Source organism: Dictyostelium discoideum, assembly GCF_000004695.1.
Source record: "Dictyostelium discoideum AX4 chromosome 5 chromosome, whole genome shotgun sequence".
NCBI lineage: Eukaryota > Evosea > Eumycetozoa > Dictyosteliales > Dictyosteliaceae > Dictyostelium > Dictyostelium discoideum.
Window position 1 is genome coordinate 1,878,278 of NC_007091.3, and position 22,913 is coordinate 1,901,190.

The 22,913-nt window shown below is 20.6% G+C and overlaps 9 protein-coding genes across 9 annotated transcripts; 7 read left to right on the forward strand and 2 right to left on the reverse strand.

The window, feature by feature from the left end:
* Window positions 1-986: 986 nt before the first annotated feature.
* DDB_G0288725 (hypothetical protein) lies at window positions 987-4,592 on the reverse strand (the record flags this gene model as incomplete). The annotated part of the gene is made up of 2 exons (XM_631507.1): window positions 987-2,812; window positions 2,921-4,592. 2 exons carry the CDS (start codon window positions 4,590-4,592, stop codon window positions 987-989), a joined length of 3,498 nt encoding a protein of 1,165 aa, XP_636599.1.
* A 681-nt stretch (window positions 4,593-5,273) lies between these two features.
* On the forward strand, window positions 5,274-5,918 carry DDB_G0288727 (hypothetical protein; the record flags this gene model as incomplete). Its single annotated transcript, XM_631508.1, has 3 exons — window positions 5,274-5,410; window positions 5,530-5,740; window positions 5,793-5,918. The coding sequence occupies 3 exons, from the start codon at window positions 5,274-5,276 to the stop codon at window positions 5,916-5,918; spliced, it is 474 nt and encodes a 157-aa protein (XP_636600.1).
* A 1,589-nt stretch (window positions 5,919-7,507) lies between these two features.
* cdk5 (protein serine/threonine kinase) lies at window positions 7,508-8,493 on the forward strand (the record flags this gene model as incomplete). The annotated part of the gene is made up of 2 exons (XM_631509.1): window positions 7,508-7,915; window positions 8,023-8,493. 2 exons carry the CDS (start codon window positions 7,508-7,510, stop codon window positions 8,491-8,493), a joined length of 879 nt encoding a protein of 292 aa, XP_636601.1.
* A 271-nt stretch (window positions 8,494-8,764) lies between these two features.
* Window positions 8,765-9,823, reverse strand: DDB_G0288729 (zinc-containing alcohol dehydrogenase; the record flags this gene model as incomplete). The annotated part of the gene is made up of 1 exon (XM_631510.1): window positions 8,765-9,823. One exon carries the CDS (start codon window positions 9,821-9,823, stop codon window positions 8,765-8,767), a length of 1,059 nt encoding a protein of 352 aa, XP_636602.1.
* Window positions 9,824-10,436: 613 nt separating this feature from the next.
* On the forward strand, window positions 10,437-14,120 carry DDB_G0288731 (GRAM domain-containing protein; the record flags this gene model as incomplete). Its single annotated transcript, XM_001134519.1, has 1 exon — window positions 10,437-14,120. One exon carries the CDS (start codon window positions 10,437-10,439, stop codon window positions 14,118-14,120), a length of 3,684 nt encoding a protein of 1,227 aa, XP_001134519.1.
* A 518-nt stretch (window positions 14,121-14,638) lies between these two features.
* Window positions 14,639-15,280, forward strand: DDB_G0288745 (hypothetical protein; the record flags this gene model as incomplete). Its single annotated transcript, XM_001134520.1, has 1 exon — window positions 14,639-15,280. One exon carries the CDS (start codon window positions 14,639-14,641, stop codon window positions 15,278-15,280), a length of 642 nt encoding a protein of 213 aa, XP_001134520.1.
* A 606-nt stretch (window positions 15,281-15,886) lies between these two features.
* Window positions 15,887-16,335, forward strand: DDB_G0288733 (hypothetical protein; the record flags this gene model as incomplete). The annotated part of the gene is made up of 2 exons (XM_631512.1): window positions 15,887-16,043; window positions 16,118-16,335. 2 exons carry the CDS (start codon window positions 15,887-15,889, stop codon window positions 16,333-16,335), a joined length of 375 nt encoding a protein of 124 aa, XP_636604.1.
* Window positions 16,336-17,295: 960 nt separating this feature from the next.
* On the forward strand, window positions 17,296-19,254 carry DDB_G0288735 (hypothetical protein; the record flags this gene model as incomplete). The annotated part of the gene is made up of 1 exon (XM_631513.1): window positions 17,296-19,254. The coding sequence occupies one exon, from the start codon at window positions 17,296-17,298 to the stop codon at window positions 19,252-19,254; it is 1,959 nt and encodes a 652-aa protein (XP_636605.1).
* Window positions 19,255-20,309: 1,055 nt separating this feature from the next.
* DDB_G0288743 (hypothetical protein) lies at window positions 20,310-20,636 on the forward strand (the record flags this gene model as incomplete). Its single annotated transcript, XM_631514.1, has 2 exons — window positions 20,310-20,358; window positions 20,473-20,636. The coding sequence occupies 2 exons, from the start codon at window positions 20,310-20,312 to the stop codon at window positions 20,634-20,636; spliced, it is 213 nt and encodes a 70-aa protein (XP_636606.1).
* Window positions 20,637-22,913: the final 2,277 nt, after the last annotated feature.

Sequence of the window (22,913 nt, forward strand, 5' to 3'; positions counted from 1 at the left end):
CAGGTTCGCGTGTTTTTTGAAAATTAAAAAAAAAAAAAAAAATTTATTTATTTTTCTTAACCCTAAAAATAGAATCTATTAATAAATTTTTTATTTTTTCTTTTTTTTTTTTTCCTATGACAATAAATAATAATAATAATACATAACAAATGGTATATTTTTCAAAAAAAAAAAAAAAAAAAAAAAAAAAAAAATAAAAACCACTACTGCAAGTATAATTATACTTTTTTTATTTGGGAAGATATCAAAGAAATGATGAAGATGCATTAAAGGTTAAAGACAATATGCCATATAATTTGCAACAATGGTACAACAAGCCAACCAACTGGTGCTGCAAAAAGAAAAGGGTCTTTTCTCTTTTGAAGATGCAGAATTATTTTTGAAAAATATCCCACAGTACTCTCAAATATTTTCTTTATTATTTATTTGAGGGCACTATAGGATAGTTTTGAGTATTCGGCATCTTCAACAGGTCAAAGACGCATGCATGTATTTCACTTGATAAAATACAATTAACCAACTAATTAGCTATGGTATAGTTGTATCTCACATTTACAAAATGATACCATTGTGGGGAGAACCTTCTTTTTTTTTTTTTTTTTTTTTTAATGGAACGTCATTTCAATGATGCTCAATAACATTTATGCCCTTTATGTAAATACAAAACCAAATACACATATCGAGTTTAGTGATTTTTTAAATACCCTCCAATCGAGGTGAACAACTTCATATAAATGTATTATTAAAAAAAAAAAAAAAACATTATATTTTTTAATGTGAATAAATTTATATCTTTATTGAATTAAAACCTTAATCTATTTAAATTATCATTCTTGATAACATTTCAAAATAAAAAAAATTAAAAAAAATTAAAAGTCCACAATGAAATGATTAACTTTAGTTTACAGAACAAAGAGCTTAGAATTGTCTTTTTTTTTTTTTTTTTTTTTTAATGGTAATGAAAAAAAGAATTTGGAGAGTTTATTTTATTTTTTTTTATTTGAAAAATATTGATCAATTAGAGTTTGTTTAAAAGATTGGCCTTTAGAAAACTTCCTTTCTATTTTTAAATTATTTTTTTTAACATTTTTTTGATCATCCAGAGAAGATTTTCGTTGTTGCTGTTGTAGTTTTTGTTGTTGTTGTTGTTTTTGAGAATTTAATAATTTTGGATTAAATGAACTTTGAATACCTAAAAATTTATTCATAATTGACCAAATATTTGATGGCATCCAAGGAAAATTTGATTTTAATTCAGTTTCTTTTGAAAATAATAAAAAATTCAATGGTTTCCAAGTTAAAAGTAATTGAGAGATGAATGGATTAAAACCTGGTATTTTTGATAAAAACCTTTCATGTTTTGATTCAACTTCTAATAACCATTTTCTATCGGACCATTGTTCTAATGAGTGATTCCAAATCTCGCTACTCTTTGGAATATTTTCACAAATTGATCTAATTATATATCCTGATTGATTTGGTGACCAACTATAAAGGAATTGAATTTTATTTATCTGATCTTTCATTAAAAAATTACATTGAATAATTAAATTTTGAGAAAATTTAATACTATTAACATCCATAAAAGATATTGACGATGATGATGATTCAATTATTATCCAACATTTTTCAAATTGAAAACTAGTAATAATAATTGATTCTATTAATGTTTCAATGTTTTTTTGATTCTTTTCACTATCGTTGCTACCAATATTCTTTACTAAAAATAAACAATTTCTTTCATCAATTATTAAATCTAAATAATTCTTTAATGTTCTTTCAATTAATTTAATATTGAAATCTTTGTTTAAAGTTTCAATTAAATTTCTATTTTGTAAAAAATTTTCACCACAAATTAAATTAATTTCAATTGATAATCTATGATTTAAATTATTTGTTTGTTGTTGTTGTTGTTGTTGTTGTTGTTGTTGTTGTTGTTGTTGTTGTTGTTGTTGTTGTTGTTGTTGTTGTTGTTGTTGTTGTTGTTGTTGTTGCTGCTGATGTATTTGAAAGTTATTTTTAAAATTTAATTTATTTTGAAATGGATTATTTAATCTTTGAAATTGATTTAATCTTTTCAAATTTATAGAAAACTGTTGTGGTGATTGTTTAAATGAAGAAAAAGAACTTAAAGAAGAAGTTGATGAAGAAGGAGAACTAAATGAAGAAGATGAAGATTGTAAATTATTTAATATTAAAAGTTTTTCATTAAACTCTTTTTTATTATATTGATCTAAATACTCGAAAATTAAATCCATTTCATTAAATTTAATTGGTTTAAATATTATAAATTTTGATGTTGTCATATTTAAAAATAATGTTGAAAATAATAAATTATCTTGTTGTTGTTGTTGCATTTGAAATTTTAATTGATTATTATCATTATTATTTATATGATCATCTAAAATATTATGATATAAATCATATTTGATAATAATTGAAAATTGTTTTGATTCTAAAATCTTTAAGGATTGTATTAAATTTTTAAATGATATTATTATACAATTATTTTGTTGGTAATTGATTGAATTTATTTGATCTAATAAAATTGGTGATAATATTTTAAATGGTTTTATAAATTTTATATTTTTTATTAAACTATTATAAACTTCATCAATAATTAAATTATCACTTGTAACTATTAAAACTTTAAAAAATATTGGTAATTTTTGTTGATTAATTTGACAAAAGATATTTAATTGATCATTTAAATATTTAATTAATATTGATAATTTATTTATATCATTTATTATACCTGCTTCAACTTCATTATTTAAATTTGTTAATTTTTTAAAGATTTCTTTGAAATGTACTAAAAAAATTTAAAAGAATTAGAATATTAGTTTTATTTATTTATTTATTTATTTATTTATTTATTTATTTATTTATTTATTTATTTATTTATTAAACTAAAACTTACAAGAATTTTTAAAGTTTTTTAATTTTAATTGCAAATATTTAAAAGAAAAAGATATACCATTATTAATTATTAAATTTAATAGTATAGATTCATTTTGATTAATTGTATTACTATTATTATTATTATTAAGTATATTTAAAATTTCTTTTAAAAAATTTTGAATATGTTCAGGGATTTCATAAGATAATGAATCCTTTGAACAAATTGAGAAATCTTCATAAATATCCAAATGTGAATGAATGAATTCAACATGTAAACTATTATAAAATTCTAAATAATTATTTGGATGTTTACTAGCAATTATTCGAATGGATCCTTTATTTCCTGTTGTTGTTGCTGTTATCGTTTTACCATTTGAAGAAATTTGAGAATTTTTATTGTACATAGTAATAAGAGATTTAAAGAAATTTGATATTTTTAAATCTTGATTAAATGAATCATATAATATTAAATCAAATTTAAAATTATCATTATTATTATTATTACTGCTACTACTATTGTAACTATTACCAACTTTTGAATTCTCTTCATCTGTTTCTTGAATATAAAAAAACTTTGAGTTTGAATTAAATACCGATTTATTAAATATTTCCCTTTTACTATAATTTTCAATCTTTTGAAATTTAATATCATGTTCTTTTAAATTATCAATTAAAAATTCAATAGCTTTATTATTATTATTATTCATTTGATTTGAAGTAGGTGTTATAAACAAAACCTTATTATTATTATTATTACTATTATTATCATTATTATTAAAAATTGAATTTAAAATTAAAAGTAATGAAATTTGTAAATATGAAATACAAGTTGGTAATAATAATAAAGAAGAAGATGATGATGAATTTAGAATGATTGATCTATAAATTTCAAATGATATAAAACTGTAAAATTTCTTTTTTGGTATGAATATATTATTCTCATAATTTGGTTTAGATAATTTCTTTGATGGAGTTTTATCATTATCTGATGAAATAGTTGTTGATAGATCATATAAATCCATATCTATACAGTTTGGCAAAACTTTATTATTATAATTATTGTTGCTGTTGTCATCATCACTATAACTATTACTAATATTACTATTTACTCTTTTAATTTGTTTTAAATTATTATTATTATTATTATTATTATTATTATTATTATTATTATTATTATTATTATTATTATTATTATTATTATTATTATTATTATTATTATTATTATTATTATTATTATTATTATTATTATTATTATTATTATTATTATTATTAAGTATTCCAAATACTGAAGAAGATAATGAAAATGTGGAAGAGGATGGTGAAGTTGTTGATGAGGACTCTTTTAAATTCTTTTTCAAATCGATATTACTATTAGATGCTAATGTTGGTATTGATGGTATAGATGAAAGTGATGATAATATTGAATTTTTATTATAATATTGATAATTATTGTTTTTATTTAATTTATTGTTAATTGTTGTTGTTGTTGTTGTTGTTGTATTTATTAAGGTGGTATCATTATTATTATTAAAATTGAAAGTTTGAGGTGATGATTCTTCTATGGGTTGTGTAGGTGGGATAGATGGAGAATTTGTAATATTTAAATCCTCTTCTGATAGGTTAAAACTATAATCACTAATATTATCATTATCATCATCATCATCATCAAATATTTCTATTATCTCTTCCATTTGTTTATTTATTTTTTAAAAAAAAAAATAAAATAACTTTATGTGTGAACATCTTTTATTTAATTTTAACTAAATTTTTTAATTTTTAATTTATTTTATAATAATTATAATTATTTATTTATTTTTTATTTAATTCCAAATTAATTAATTTAATATTAATATTGAAAAAAAAAAAAAAAAAAAAAAAATAATAAAATTGCCATTATTGTCTTTTTTTTTTTTTTTTTTATTTTTGTTTTTTTTTGGTTTAAATTTTATTAAATTTATAACCTTATTTATACTTGTATTATTGTTAAATTAAATTACCAAAATAATTCATAATTTATTTAATTTTAATTAATTGGGAATAAATATCTTTATCTAGATAGGTTGGCTGATTAAAAATGGAAAAAAAAGAAAAAATAATTTAAAAAAAAAAAAAAAAAAAATATATTTTTTGATTTTTTTTTTTTTTTTAAATTTTTTTTTTTTTTTTTTTTTTTTTTTTTTTATTTTTTATATTTACATTATACAATTCCATACAGCGAAACTCACCACACAATACTGAGGGTGATAAAAAAAATAATAAAAAATCAAAAACTATACGCGCGCATATAATAAAACTAAATATATAGTATATAATATTCTATATCTTAAAAAAAAATATAAATAAAAAATAATAAAAATAAATAAAAATAAATAATGACAAATTGTAATAGAAGTAATGCTGCTATAGCACCAAAATTAATGAAACAAGTTCAAGTCAAATTAAAAGAAGTACAACAATTATTCCCAATAACTACAAACTCTTTAATCATTGATAAAAATGGGGAAATAATGTATTGTATCATTTAAAATGTTATGTTATTTTAGTAAACTTATCTTTGTATATACAAAACTAATATATTTATATATATATGTAAAAAAAAAAAAAAAAAAAAAAAAAAAAAAAACTTAGTGTCGAAACATCACAAAACAATTTAGGACAAAAAGAACTTTCAAATACAATTCATCAATTAAAAACTTATGCAATTTCATTTGTTTCAACATTACAAGAAAAAGATGATTGCTCTCATATTCATATTAGAGGAGAAAAAAATATGTTTTCATTTTATATAGTTAGAGACTCTGTAAGTAAATATAGAGAAGAACCATTATTCAATTTAGTTGTTTGATTCATTTATTTATTTTCAATCCTATATATTTAAAACTATAATTTAGATTTTAGCATTTTTCACTCAAATGGATTTTGAAGCTGGTAAAAAGTTCAATTTTCAACAAGCAGATGATAAAGTAAAATTAATTTGTCAAGATCTTCTCCATTTACTCGCAAATACAAAGATTTAAATAATATTTTCAAAAAAAAAAAAAAAAAAAAAAAAAAAAAAAAAAAAAAAAAAGGAAAATCAAAAAAAAAACACTATCCAACAACTAATCAACAATTAAATAATCAATAATCAAATAACAAATATTTGTACTTAATATTGTATATATATTATATCATTGTACCATATATATAAACTTTTTATTATTTTATTTTTTTTTTTTATATAAACACTTTTTTTTATTTTTTTATTTATTATCTTAAAATATAAAATAAAATTTATTGATATGTTTTAATTTATTTTTATATTTTTTTTATATTTTATTTTCACCCCATAACATCACACACAAGCGAGATCAACAAAACTTTTTTTTTTATTTTTTTTTTTTTTTAATTTTTTATTTTTTTTTTTTGTAAATTGTGATCAACTTTTACAAATAAATTAAAATTAATTTAAAAAAAAAAAAAAATATAAATAAAAATAGAAAATAAAAAAAATATTTGGAAATAATTTATTATTAAAATACCATTTACAATAAAACTAAAATCATTAGTGTAAAGTAAAATATTATTTTCATTTTTTATTTGTTTAAAATCTCTTTTTTTTTTATTTTATTTTATTTATTTTTTTTATTCTTTTTTTTTTTTTTTTTTTTTTTTATTTTTTTTTATTTTATTTTATTTATTTTTTTTATTCTTTTTTTTTTCCTCTACACTTTAATTTTTTTTATCTTTACAATTTATTTTTTTTTTTTTTTTTTATAATTTTTATTTTTTCATTTTTATTTTTTTTTTTTTCTATATTTTTTTTTTTTTTTTTTTGAATTTTATGTTATATTTTTATTGCCATAATCACACACTAACACATTGTTGTATGTTGTATGTATATCATAAAGATAGTTTAATTTAACCACACACAACATTTTTTTTCAAATTTATTATTAATTTTTTAATTTTTTATTTTTGTTTTTTTTTTTTTTTTTTATAAAATTTTTTTTATTTTTTATTTTTTTTTTTTTTATAATTTTTTTGTTTTTTTATTTCTTTTTCACTCTTTATAATAATAATTAAAAAAAAAAAAAAAAAAAAATTATTTCGCACACATAAAAAATACATATTTATAAAATTGGTAATATATTAAAGAAATTTTGATTTGTTTATAATCATATTTTCTATTAAAATTTTAACTATAATAAAATATCCATATTAAAAACATTTTTTACCTTTTTTTTTTACCTTTTTTTTTTTTTTATTTTTTTTTTTGGATTTTTTTTTTTTTTATCTTTAATATTATTATTTTTTTTTTTTTTTTTTTTTTTTTTTATTACTCACTCGATCATTAATTAATTTAACATATTAAAATTTAATTACTAATTTTAAAATTTTTACTTTTTTTTTTATTTTATTTTTTTTTTTTTTTTAAGAAATACAAATACTCTTAATTGTACATAAAGAAGAAGAAAAAAAAAAAAAGGGTTGTTGTATAATAGTAGTAATAATAAATAAAATAAAATAAAACAAAATAAAACAAAATAAAATAAAATAAAATAAAATAAAATAAAATAAAATCAAATATATATATTAAAAAAAGAAAAAAAAAAAAAGAAGAAAAATGGAGAAATATTCAAAAATTGAAAAATTAGGAGAAGGTACATATGGTATTGTATATAAAGCAAAGAATCGTGAAACAGGTGAAATTGTAGCTTTAAAAAGAATAAGATTAGACTCTGAAGATGAAGGTGTACCATGTACAGCAATTAGAGAGATTTCTTTATTAAAAGAGTTAAAACATCCAAATATTGTTAGATTACATGATGTAATTCATACAGAAAGAAAACTTACATTGGTATTTGAATATCTAGATCAAGATTTAAAGAAATATTTAGATGAATGTGGTGGTGAAATTTCAAAACCAACAATTAAATCATTTATGTATCAATTATTAAAAGGTGTTGCATTTTGTCATGATCATAGAGTTTTACATAGAGATTTAAAACCACAAAATCTTTTAATTAATAGAGTATGTAAATATATATATATATATATATATATATATATGAACTTCAATATAAATGTAAATATATAAATATTAATTTTTTTTTTTTTATTTTTTTTCTTTAAAAAAAGAAAGGTGAATTAAAATTAGCGGATTTTGGTTTAGCAAGAGCATTTGGTATACCAGTTAGAACATATTCACATGAAGTAGTAACATTATGGTATAGAGCACCAGATGTGTTGATGGGATCAAGAAAGTATTCAACTCCAATTGATATCTGGTCAGCAGGTTGTATTTTTGCAGAGATGGCATCAGGTAGACCATTATTCCCTGGTTCAGGAACAAGTGATCAATTGTTTAGAATATTTAAGATATTGGGAACTCCAAATGAAGAGAGTTGGCCATCAATTACTGAATTACCAGAATATAAAACTGATTTCCCTGTACATCCTGCTCATCAATTATCATCAATCGTACATGGTCTCGATGAAAAAGGTTTAAATTTACTTTCAAAAATGTTACAATATGATCCAAATCAAAGAATTACTGCTGCTGCTGCTTTAAAACATCCTTATTTCGATGGTTTAGAACCTATTAATTAAATTAATTTTTTTTTTTTAAAAAAAAAAAAAAAAAAAAAAAAAAAAAAAAATTTAACCAAAAAAAAAAAAAAATAATATATATTTATCTCTTTTTTTTATTTTTATTATTTTAATTTTAATTCTATTTTTTTTATTTTTTTTATTTCAAATTTTAATTTTTTAAAAAAAAAATAATAAACAACACTATATAGCTTTATATATATTCTATTCTAATAATTATCTACTTTTTTTTTTTTTTGTTTTTTTTGTTTTTTTGTTTTTTTTTTTTATTTTAAAATTTATTATTTATTATAATTTTACCATTTGAATTTGAATTTTCAAAACAAGTATAAGCATCTTTAATTTGATTTAAATTAAATTGTTTATCAATATTTGGAATTAAAATATTATTTTCATAAAGTTTTGAAATTTGTTTTAAAGTTGAACCAGATGGTGAAAAGATTGCATAATCTAAATGAACATTTTTTGAATATTGTTTTTTAATTCTTTCAGAAGAGTTTAATTGATTCATCATACCCATTGGTAAACCAGATAAAACACCATCTTTATCACTAAATTTAACTAATGGACCATTGAAACCAATTAAATTACCACCATCTTTTAAAGCATCAATACATTTCTTTTCATTTTCATTTTGATTTTTACCACCATCATAACAATTGAAAATTAAATCAAATTTATTATTATCATTATCATTAATTTTCAAATTATTATAATCTATAGTTTCATTTACTAGAGTTAATTTTTTTAATTTTTCAAAATGTTTTATATTACAGGTTGTTGAAACTTGATTTACATTTAAATGTTTCTTTAATAATTGTAGGATGAAGAAACCAACACTACCATTACCACCATTGACTAGGATTTTAGTATTGGTTGTAATCTTTTTATTTGTTGGTAAAACATTGTAAATTGCATTCCATGCTGTTAGAGATGCAAATGGAATTGATGCAGATTGTTGGTGTGTTAAGTTCTTTGGTTTTAATGATATTTCACTCTCGTCAACTGTAATGTATTCACAATGTGATCCCATTGAAAATGGTGGTGATGCACTCCAAACTTGATCACCAATTTCGTAATCCCAAACACTGTCACCGATTTCTACGATTTCACCACTACATTCTCTACCTAAAATAATTGGTAATTTTAATTTCAAATCTACAATACTTGATGCATATCCTTTTCTCATTACATTATCTAATGGATTAATTGATGTTGAATGTATCTTTATTAAAACTTGTGATTTAATTGGTTTTGGTACTGGTAAATCAGTTTTATATTCTAATAAATCTAATGATTCACCATATCCATTTAATAAAATACCTTTCATTTTAATTCCATTTATAAAATTTTCATTTTTTGGTGCTTTTTTTATTTTAAAAAAAAATATATATATTTGAAAAAGAAATTATTAATATATGTTTATTTATATATATATATATAAAAATAAAAATAAAAAAAATAAAATAAAATAAAAATTAATTTTTGTTCAGGTTTAATAAGATTATATTATAAAAAATTGATTTTATAAAATTATTATAAAAAAAAAAAAAAAAAAAAAAAAAAAGGATATTTTAAATTAAGTTTTAAAAAATATTATTAGAATAATCTTGGTTTTTTTTTTTTTTTTATTTTTTTTTAAAAGCTATTTTTAAATTATTGGTTTTTTACCTCTTATGAAACTTGTTAACAAATTGATTGAAGTTTTTTGGTTCATTGTTTCCAAAACAATTCGACCCAATTTTTTTTTTTGAAAATAATAAATTGCTATTTTTTTTTTTTTTATTTATTTTTTAATTTTTTTTTTTTTTTTTTATTTTTTTTTTTATTTTTTAAAAAATATCTTTGCAAACCCAACAAAAAAAAAAAAAAAAAAAAAAAAAAAAACCCATTCATATTCGTTAACGGATAAAACTAATAAATACATATACATACAATATACAATGAGTAATAATATAAATTATAATATATATAATAATAATAATAATAATAATAATATTGATATACTGCCACCACTACCACCAACAGAAACATTATTACCACCATATCCACACCCACTTTCACCTCCTCCACCAACACCACCATCAACAGAAACATTATTACCACCATATCCACACACACATTCACTTTCATCTCCACCACCTCCACCTCCACCACCACCACCACCACCACCACCAAGACATAGTTATATAAATTATCATGGATCATTTTCAAGGGGAGGTGCATTTAAAACCAAAGGATTTGTTGATCCTTCATTTTATAGTAGTAGTGTTTTAGTACCAATTAATAGGAATAGTCAATTCTCATTACATATTACATCAACTGAAACAGTTGTACAAAGAAAGAAATCATATACAGTATATGTAATTAGAGTTAAAAGTGATCAACATCAATGGGAAGTCGTTAGAAGATATAAACATTTTAGAGTATTTTCAATTCAAATTAATAATGAGGTTTTTAATTCAAATTCATCCTCATCAACACCTTCTTCCACTTGTCCACCTTCTTCATCAACATCTTCACTTGGTAGTAGTAATAATAATATTAATAATACTAATACTACCAATAATAATCCCAATAATAATAATGCGAATATATTATCATCATCATCATCATCATCATCATCATCATCATCATCATCATCATCATCATCATCATCATCATTAAATTTATCAACACAATTATCATTAACAAATTCAATACAATCATTTGAATTTCCATCAAAGAAATTAATTGGTAATATGAATCCAAACTTTATAAAGAATCGTAAAGAACAATTGGAAAAGTTTTTACAATTGATAGCATCATCACAAGTTGCAAAGTTGTCTAGGAATTTAAAGGTATTCTTAGACCCAAACTTTTCACCATCATTACGTACACTCGTTAACCCATCTAAAGAAGGTTTCTTATACTTGTTAAAACCACAGAGTAAATATAGTTCATTATTAAATTCAAAGAAACAATGGATTAAAGTTTATTGTATTGCAACCAATTCGAATTTATTCTATTGGAAAAATAGAGAACAACCATATGCTGAAGCTAGAGGTGTAATTCAACTATGTCATTGTTCAACTAGAATTATGACAAAACAAGATAAAAAATGTATACAATTAAATGAAAATAGTAATAATACTTCAAACAGTGGTGATAATTCAAAATATTTATTAACAAATTCAAAAGGTCATAAATCATTTAGTCATAAAATTAATCCAAATGATATTTATAATAATATAAATAATGTAAATAATAACAATAATAGCGCAAATAATAATAATAATAATAATAATAATAATAATAATGTTGATAGTAATGAAGTATATTATTTATCAGCAGATTCTGATGTAATTTTAGAACAATGGGTTGAAACTATTGAAAAAGAAACTTTTAGATACCAAAAAGATATACAACAACAACAATCAGTATTAAATAATAATACTCCACCACAAGCATTACAAGAACAATATCAACAACAAAAATATGATTCTAGTATTTTAAATATTGAAAATGATTATATAAATGCTAATAATAATAATAATAATAATAATAATAATAATAATAATAATAATAATAATAATAATAATAATAATAATAATAATAATAATGCTAATAAATTAAATGTTAGAAAATCAATTAAAAAACTATATAAAGATGATGATATAATTGAAGAGATTGAAGAAGAATTTAAAAATAATGATAGTGAAACAAGTAAAGAATATAAATTATTAGAATCTGTACTTACAAATTCAAAATGTAAAGATTTATTAATTGATCCAAATTATGTAAATGATGATTCTTTTTCTTCCTCTTCAACTTGTTCAACTCCTTCTGCTTCAATTTTAAATTTAACAAAATCTTTAAATTTAAATACAAATTTACCAACTACTAGACCAAATACAAATACTACTACTACTACTACTACTGCAACTAGTACGACTACAACGAATAAAAAGAAAATTAATAATGATGAAATTAGTTCAATTGAATTATTACATTCTGAAGAGATGACATATTTTGCAGAAAGGATTATACATATGCATCAAAATACTGGTACTATTGGTAGTATAACCATTACAAATTATAGATTTTATTTTTCAGCGACGGTTGGTGATAAGATTATATCAATACCATTGACAACCATTTCAAAGATATTTAAATGTGTTGGTTTCACATTGGATAAAGTTAAATATTATGCATTTGAATTGACTTGTAAAGATTTCAATCGAGCTCGATTCATGCATTTACCAGGCTCATCACAACAAAAGGCGAATTCAAGATTGTTTGAGATATTGGAATCACTGATTTTCAAACAGAAACAACAGTATCATCAATTGTTTTGTTTCAAGAATGAGGAGATATTGGGCGGTTACGATGGTTGGAACATTTATCAAGCGTTGAAAGAATTTGCAAGACAGTCTATCCCTAACGAGGATTGGAGGGTGTCGCATTACAATAACGATTACCAATTCTCGCCAACCTATCCAAACCTATTGATTGTGCCAAAGAGAATCACTGATCAGGAATTAATAAATACCACTTCGTTTAGATCAAAAGGTAGAATACCAACATTGGTTTGGAAAAGTCCAAATTCAAATTCTGTAATAACAAGATGTAGTCAACCTGTAATTGGTGTAACAAAGAAACGTTCCCTAGATGATGAAAAATTAATCGAGTCAATACTTTTAGCGAATCCACAATCTGAAAAAGTTTACATTATGGATGCTAGACCTCAACTAAATGCCGTTGCAAATCAAATGATGGGTTTAGGTTATGAAGATACAAATAATCAATCTTATAATAATTGTATTTTAAAATTTTTAAATATTGAAAATATTCATAAAATGAGACATTCACAAAAGAAATTATTTAAATCAATTATGTCTGATTCTGTAATTTATGGTGAAAATAATAATAATAATATTAATAATAATAATAGTAATAATGGTAGTGGTGGTAATGGTAATAATAATAATTTAAATTCAATTAATATTTTAAATTTAGAAGAATCAACTAGAGATTGGTTAGAACATATAAAGTCAATTTTAATTGGTACATTAGATATTGTTGATATTATTCAATTTTATAAATCATCAGTTGTAGTTCATTGTAGTGATGGTTGGGATAGAACAAGTCAATTATGTTCATTGGCTCAACTATTATTGGATCCTTATTATAGAACAGTGATTGGATTTCAAGTTTTAATTGAAAAGGAATGGTGTTCATTTGGTCATAAATTTGAATCTAGAATTGGTCATACTGGTAAAAATGAAAAAAAGAGTGACGAATTGTCACCGATATTTTTACAATTTATCGATTGTGTTTGGCAAATTATGCAACAGAATCCAACGAGTTTTCAATTCAATTCAAAGTATTTATTAGAGATTATTCATCATTTATATAGTTGTCGTTTTGGTACTTTTCTATTCGATTGCCAAGAAAAACGTGTCTCTGCTAATCTTATGTCAAAAACTACAAGTATTTGGTCCTATATCAATCAAAATCATTCTCCATATTTCAATAAAAATTATATTTATAATTCAAATGAACCACCAATAAGAATTGATACCTCTGAACTATCTTTATGGTCTGAATATTATTTACATTGGAGAAATTTTTATTTATCGAATTAAAAAAAACTTTATATATATATATATATATATTAAAATTTAAATAAAAATAAAAAAAATAAATAAATAAATAAATAAAAGAAAAATTAAAAAAAAATATTTATTTTTTAATTTGTGTGTTGTTTTTTTTGTGTGTGTGTTTGTGTGTATTATTTTTATTTTTATTTTTATTATTATTTTTTTATTTAAAATAATAAGTGTATTATTTATAGCAACACTTATTATTTTAAATAAAAAGAAAAAAATTGTGTTTGTGTGTATTATTTTTATTTTTATTTTTATTTTTATTTTTATTTAAAATAATAAGTGTATTATTTATAGCAACACTTATTATTTTAAATAAAAAGAAAAAAAATTTTTGTTGTGCAACCATTTGTAAATTGGTATAAAACAATGAAAAAAATATATTGTTTGTTTTTTTTTTTGAAAGGAGTTTTTCACTATAAATTGTTTTTATTTTTAATTTTTATTTTCTTTTTATTATATTTAATAAACTAATAGTTTAAAACTAAAATATCAAGATGCATGTGTTAAATTTATTATTTTTAATAGTAATAATTAATATTTTAATTTTTTCTGTACAATCATATACCTTGAAAAAGTATGATTATGGTCAGTTTTTAGTTATCGCCAGTGGGCCAGTAATTAATAAAAAATTTAATGTTGCAAATCACCAGGTATCAAACTTTTTACTAACAAAAGATGAAAATGATTCTAATTCAGTGCAGCTTCGTATCACTTCTGATGGAGCACCAGAATTTTTAATCTTTTACAGTACTTTTAGTGATGAAATTGCAAGTGAAAAAAATTCAAACAAAACAAATATTACCACTCCATTGGAAGGCTCAATGTGTATCTCTAGTGTCTATTCTTTTTCAATCAAAATGAACAATTACCTCTTGGGTGGTGATTACATTATCTCAATTCTAGGTAACTCTGATGTTTCAAAATGCTACAAGCATGTCCCAGTAAACCAAGCTAACCAAGAACCTGAAAGTATTGTATTACTTTCAACATCTTCTGAACAACTTGTTTTACAATCTGATGGTGAAACAGTCGTTCAAAAAAATATAGAGAATCAAAAATCTACTGCTTCAACACCACTAGTCAATGGAGTTTTAATTTTTTCAACAGTTCTTTTATTTTTACAATTAATAATCTAAAACGTTTTAACAAAAACTCTCTTTTTTTTTAAAAAAAAAAATAAATAAAAAAAATGTTTTCAAATATATTTGAAAATATTAATCTTTTCTACAGTTTCTTTATTATTCTCTTTTTTATATTATCATAAATAAATAAAATTTATTAATTTAAATAAAAAACATATCTCCATAGTTTATATTTATAAATAATACATTTAATAAGATTAGATATTGGGGAAATTAAAATATCAATTGGTTTTTAATATCCCCCAATTGGTTTGATACTGAAAATGAAATTGATTTAATATAAATTTTAAAAAGAAGTATAGAAAATGAGATACCCCACTTAATTTGGTGGTAAAAAATTTAAATTACAAATTTAATTTATTTTTATTTTTAAATTGTTATTTAGTATTAATCTAAACAAAAGCAACAATTTAATATGCATAAATATATCAAAACCATTTCTTAGTAGTAATTAATAAAAATAAAAATAATAAATAAATAAAAAAAACAATTAATAATAATAATAAAATAAAATTCCTATGTTTATTAATTTTTAAATTTTATTTATTTTATTTTATTTTGCTTGTTTTTTTTTTTTATTTTAATGATTATTCTTAAATCATGTTGGCATCTATAAGAAAGCTTAAAAAAAGTGAAGATTTCACTCTTTACTTTGACGAATTAGTATATCCAGATGAGTTTCCAAAGATTCAGCCTGGCTACTGCACAGAGGAATGTAAAGAAAAAATGAAAGAGATTTATAGAATAACATTGGAACGTAATATTGAGGCTGTAAACAAATATTACAATGACAGCAGAATTTTCGAATATAACTTGGGGAAAAAACCCTAGAGGATGTGATATTTGGATGTATCGAGAATTTTTCAGTACTCCACCCCCCTGTCTCACCTCAAGATGAATATGCTAGAATGGCAATAAAAGCAATCAAAGTTGGTATTCAAGATGGAAAGCCTGTTAGATTATGTGAGTTGCCATCTGGTGGTCAATGTGATTTGATGCAACAAACCTACCTCATTCTGAAGAAGATGAATAGGAAAAAAATAGAATAAAATAATAGATAAAATAAATTTTTACTTTTATTTTATTTTTTTTTATAAAACTCTCTTATATAAAAAAGGGGGTTTTTTTTTTTTTTTTTTTTTTTTTTTTTTTTTTTTTTCATAATTTTCATTCATTTTCCCCAAAAAAAAAAAAAAAAAATAAAATTTATTGTTCAGGTCGGACAAATTGAAAAAAAATAGGTTATACTCGAAATTTCATAAACGATAAAAATTTTTTTTTTTCAGTAAATATCTAAAATTTTGAAATGGTGCGCATTGACCCTTCAAAACAGAAATTAATGGCATCATAAAAAAAAAAATAAAAAAAAAAAAAAATAATTTAAAACAAAAAATTTTATTCTTTTCTTTATTTTTTTTTTTATCATATTTTTGGTTTTTTTTTTTTTTTTTTTTGTCATATTTTTTAAATTTACTCTCTCCCATTTATACAATTCAATTTAGATTTAGAGATAGTTAAAAAAAAAAAAAAAATTAGGATGTTTGTATTAAATATTTAATAAAATTATATTTTTTTTATTTTTAATTATTAAATTTTATCTATCTACTGTACCAAAATTTTATACTTTTTTTTTTTTTTTTTTTTTTTCAAATTTTTTCAAATTTTTTGAATTGACATTCGCTTTTCAATCATTTATAGTTTGATATAATTCTTTCATAAAAAAAAAAAAAAAAAAAAAAAATAAAAAAGGATTCAGTAAAAAAAAAAAAAAAAAAGAAAGAAAACTTTATTATTTTTACATATTTGTATATTTATATTTGTATTGAAATTATTTTTTTATATTTTTTTTTTTATTTTCATTTTTTTTTTTTTATTTAATTTTTTTTTTTTTTTTTTTTAAATTATTTAAATTTCACTAACACCTCAAAAAAAAAAAAAAACAAAAAAAAAAAACAAATAAAGATAATATAAAATTTTCATTGTATAATAAAAGTTAGTAAAAAAAAAAAATGGAATCATATGAAGAAAGAGTTAGAAATATTGTAAATCATTTAACACCACCAAAAGAGATTTTAATGAATGATTGTTTATCATCAGAGGAAGAGATTTTAAATATTAATAATACTTCATCAACAACTACAAGTACATTAACATGGAATAAACAAGAGTTATCAGAATATTTAGAAGCAGCACCAGATCATATTAAAGTTGCAAAAAAGAAATTACAAGAAATAGTTAAAGATCCAATTTTCTTACCAAAATATAATATGAACGTTCAACAATGGAGAGAATTAACATTACAAAGAGCAATGATCATCATTAAAGCAGGTGCTATTTCATTGGCAGAGTTCAATCGTGATCCAATGAAATATTTAGTTTCAATGGAAATGTTAAATTTGGTAGACCCATCGCTATCTGTTAAATTGGGTGTTCACTTTTCATTATTTGGTAATGCAGTTTTAAATTTAGGTACAGAGAAACATCATATCAAATATATTAAAGATATTGATAGTTGGAAATTACCAGGTTGTTTTGGTATGACAGAATTGGGTCATGGCTCAAATGTTCAAGGCGTTGAAACCACCGCTACCTATGATAAAACCACCCAAGAATTCATTATAAATACACCATCGGATTCAGCTCAAAAGTTTTGGATTGGTAATGCCGCATGTCATGGTCAAGCATGTTCAGTGTTTGCTCAATTGTATATTGATAATGTACACTATGGAGTACACGTTTTCGTTGTACCAATTCGTAATTCCGATGGTACCATAGCAGAGAATGTTAGAATCATGGATAATGGTCATAAGTTAGGTTTACAAGGTGTTGATAACGGTAGAATTTGGTTTGACAATAAACGTATTCCAAGAGATAACCTTTTAAACAAATTTGGTGATGTTGAAGCCGACGGTACCTACGTCTCTTCCATCCCATCAAAGAGTAAGAGATTCGGTTCAATGGTTGCACCATTGGTTGGTGGTAGAGTTTTAATTGCCGCTTCCGCTTTGAATGTCTCAAAGATGGCATTGATGATTGCAACTCGTTATGCATATAGTAGAAAACAATTTGGTTCAAAAGGTAATGAAATTCGTATCATTGAATATTTAACTCATCAACGTAGATTATTCCCAATGATTGCCACCAGTGTAGCTCTTTCATTCGCAGTTGAAAAATTAAAGAAAATCTATTGTGAACCAAATAAAACCTCACAAAATGTAAAGGATCTCCATGTTTGGTCCTCTGGTTTGAAGGCTGTAGTTAGTTGGACAAAAACAAACATTCTTCAATTGACTAGAGAATGTTGTGGTGGTCAAGGTTTCTCATCATTCAATCAAATCGCATTGTTTAAATCGGATTTAGAGATCGATATGACCTATGAAGGTGATAATCATGTACTCCTTCAACAAGTTGCTCGTAACCTTTTGGTAGAGTTACAAAAGGGTCGTTACACATTGACCAGTCCAAATCATGACTCTGCACACATTTACGATTATGATTTCCAAATTCAAACCTTGAAATGGAGAGAAAGTGATTTAGTCTCAACTTTATCCTCAAAGATTATGTCTCAACTCGATCAAGGTCTTTCATTAGAACAAGGTTGGAATACCTGTTTAGATACCATCACCTTATTGGGTAAAGCTTTCGTTGATCGTATCACTTTAGAGGAATTCCAATCTGGTATCAACAATGCTCCTTCCTCTTTAAAACAAGTCTTGGAACTTTGTAGAAACTTATTCTTTTCTTGGAAAGTTAATGAAGATCTTGGTTACTTCCTTTGTAATGATGGTCTTGCAACTCCTGCTGCACTTAAAATTCAAGGTTCTATCAATAAACTTTGTTCTGATATGTTACCAATTGGTTTAGACCTTGTAAATTCTTTCAATATCCCCGAACAATTCATTCATGCCCCAATCTCAAAACCAGATTATATTCAAGAATTTAGATATGGTTTAAAAAGAGATTATTAAAAATAAAATAAATTAAAATAAAAAATAAATTAAATTAAAAAATAAATTAAAAAATTAAAAAAAATATTAAACCATAAAAAAAAAAAAAATAAATAAAAAAACAAATAATTATTCTTGTTTAAAAGTTTATTTTTTTTTATTTATTTATTTATTTATTTTTTTTTCCAAATCAAGAGATTTATATTATTTAATTAAATAAATATCTTTTATTAGAAAAAAATGGAAATAATGATGATTTTCTTTTTTGAGATATTTAATAAACTTTAAATATTGGGGGGAATAACCAACCAACCAATTTTAATTTAATTTTTTTTTTTTACCTCATTTTTTTTTTTTACTTAATATTTAAACAAAACCACAAAATCTGAAAAAAAAAAAAAAAAATAATAATAATATAATATAAAATAAAAAAAATAATAAAAAAAACCTTATGAGAACCTCAACCTATTACCAACTTTACTCATTTATTATTAAGATTTTAATAACTATTGTTGTTAAAAAAAAAAAAAAAAAAAACTTTTTCCTTTTATAATAATTGAATCCTTGATCATGAATCCACAAACACTTATTTTAATTTTATTTTATTTTTTTATTATTTTTTTTTTTTTGTCACTATATGATTATGAGCCACCCAGGTTTTAAAATATCTTTTTTTTTTTAATTTTTTTTTTTTTTTCTTTTTAATTTTGATACAATATCAAATCACCTGACAAAATAAGAAAAAAAAAGAGGATTATTTTATTTCACATATTTTAATAAAATACTAATAATCATTGTTTTTTTTTTATTATCATTATTTTTTTTTTTTTTTTTTTTTCCAAAAAATAAAAAAAACATTTTTTTTCTATAAGAAAAAAAAAAAAACAACAGAATTAAATAAAAAATTTAATATAGATCTATATTAAATTTTTTATTTAATTCTGTTGTTTTTTTTTAAAAATGATAGTTACAATCAATTGAAAAATATTTATTGTTAAAAAAATAAAATACTTTATACTAAGGACTTAAATAAAAACCAACAAATGATTTTTTAAAAAGTTGGTATTAAAAATTTTATGAAAATTTACCAAAGATCACAAGTTTGTATTGATAATTATCTTGTATGTATTAATGTGGTAATATATATTAACAGGTCAAAATCAAATTAGAAGTTTAAAAGATATTTGGTGTTTTTATCATCTTCAACACCAACTATACAAACAAAACAAATTTAATTAGATCATCCATTACCAGTACCACCATCATCTTTACTACTACCAATACCGCCACCATTATTGTCACCATCTTTACCACCACCATCATCTTCTTCTTCATCTTTATCAAATAGTTTTCAACAACATATACCAATTTTTAGGAATGGAAATTGGAATTGTATATTTTAAAAAATTTAGAGATGAAACAATGAATTATATCAATAGAAACTATTTAGATCATATAAACAAATCAAAAAGGTGGAGATTGGAAAGTTTTTTGTGTTTTGTAAGTATTTTATTAAATAAAAAAAAACATATAAAAAATACCCTTTATTTAAGCCCTAATATTTCTGATTTTTTTTTTTTGTAAATCATCCATTTTATTTTTTTTATTTTTTTTTATTTTAATTGTGAATGAATATTAAAATTAAAATATAATATGGCCAATGAAATTTTTTTCACGAACCATCCCCTAACAACTCGATCTTTTTCAAAATAACTTTCTTTTTTTAACTAATTTAATTATTGGCCAGAAAATCCATTAAATTAAAAAATTTAAAAAAATTTAACCATAAAAAATAAAAATAAAATAAAAAAATAAATAAAAAATAAAAAATGATTATTCTTGTTTTACAGTTTATTCTTTATTTTTTATTTTTTATTTTTTTTTTCCAAATCAAGTGATTTATATTATTTAATTAAATATCTTTTATTAGAAAAAAATGGAAATAATGATGATTTTCTTTTTTGAGATATTTAATAAACTTTAAATATTGGGGGAACAACCAACCAATCAATTTTAATTTATTTTTTTTTTCCTTATTTTATTTTATTTTTTTTTTTTTTCACTTATTATTTATTTTAACAAAATCTCAATATTTAAAAAAAAAAAAAAAAAAAAAAAAAAAAAAACTTTTTTAAAAAAAAAAAAAAATAAAATAAAATAAATAAAAAAAAAAAAAAAATTAAAAAACATGAGTGAACCTCAACCAATCATCAACTTTACTCATTTATTATTATTAAGATTTTAATTTACTATTGTTGTTAAAAATAAAAAAAAAAAAAAAAAAAAAAAGTTTCATAAAATTTTTTGGAAAAATTAAAAATTTAAAATTAAAAAAAAAAAAAAAAAAAAAAAAAAAAAAAAAAACTTTTTCCTGTTATAATAATTGAAGCCTTGATCATGGATCCACAAACCACTTATTTTAATTTTATTTTATTTTTTTTTTTATTTTTTTTTTTGATCAATTAATTTTATTTTTTTTTTTATTTTTTTTTTTTTTTGTCACTGGATGATCGTGAGCCACTCAAGTTTTAAAATATCTTTTTTTTTTTAATTTTTTTCTTTTTTTAATTTTTTTCTTTTTTTAATTTTTTTTTAATTTTTTTTTTTTTTTTTTTTTTAAATTTTGATACAATAATATCAAATCACCTGACAAAATAAGAAAAAAAAAAAGAGGATTATTTTATTTCACATATTTTAATGAAATACTAATAATCATTGTTTTTTATTATTTTTTTTTTTTTTCTAAAAAAATAAAAGAAACATATTTTTTTTAAAAAAAAAAAAAAAAAAAAAAAATAATAATAATAGAAATAAATAGAAATTTTATCACAGATCAATATTTTTTAAAAAATAAAAAATAATAGTTACAATCAATTGAACAATAGTGCATTGCAATTGAAATAATCACCACTTGTATATTTATAATAACAATAAAAATAAAAAATAAATAAATAAAAAAAAAAAAAAAAAAACCAAACATAATTTTAAATCTTGGTTTTAACAATATTGTTAAAAAAATAAAAATAAAATTTTTTTAAAAAAAAAAAAATAAAAAAATCGATTAACCTACTTATAAATCTTATATATTTAACAGTTCTAAATTTGGTAAAGGTAAGAACATACAAACATTTTTATTTTTATTTTTATTTTTTTTATTTTTTTATTTTTTTTTTTGACCCCATTTTGTAAATTTACCACAACGCAACAGTGTGTGTGATCAATTTAAATTGAAAAAAACCATTTTTTAATTTTTTTTTTAAAATTTTCATTTTATTTTTTTTTTATTTTTTTCAAATTTTGTTATTTTTAAATATATTCTTTTAAAAAAGAAATAACAAAAGGATCAATCCAAATTTATATATATATATATATTTTTGATTTCAAATTGAATTTAGTTTTTAAGATTGAAGATTCATTCACAGCTGTGATTATTCTTTTTTTAAAAAAATATTTTTAATTTCATAATCTTTTTTTTATTTTCATTTTTTCATTTTTTTATTTTTTTCAAGTTACTAAATATCAATAATAATGAACACTTTTATTTCATTTTTTAAAAAAAAATAGTGTGGTTGTTTAATTAAACAAATATGGAACCATTTATTATGTTTTTTTTTTTTTTTGACACATATTAAAAAAAAAAAAAAAAAAAAAAAAACGTAATATTATTTATTATTTTTTTA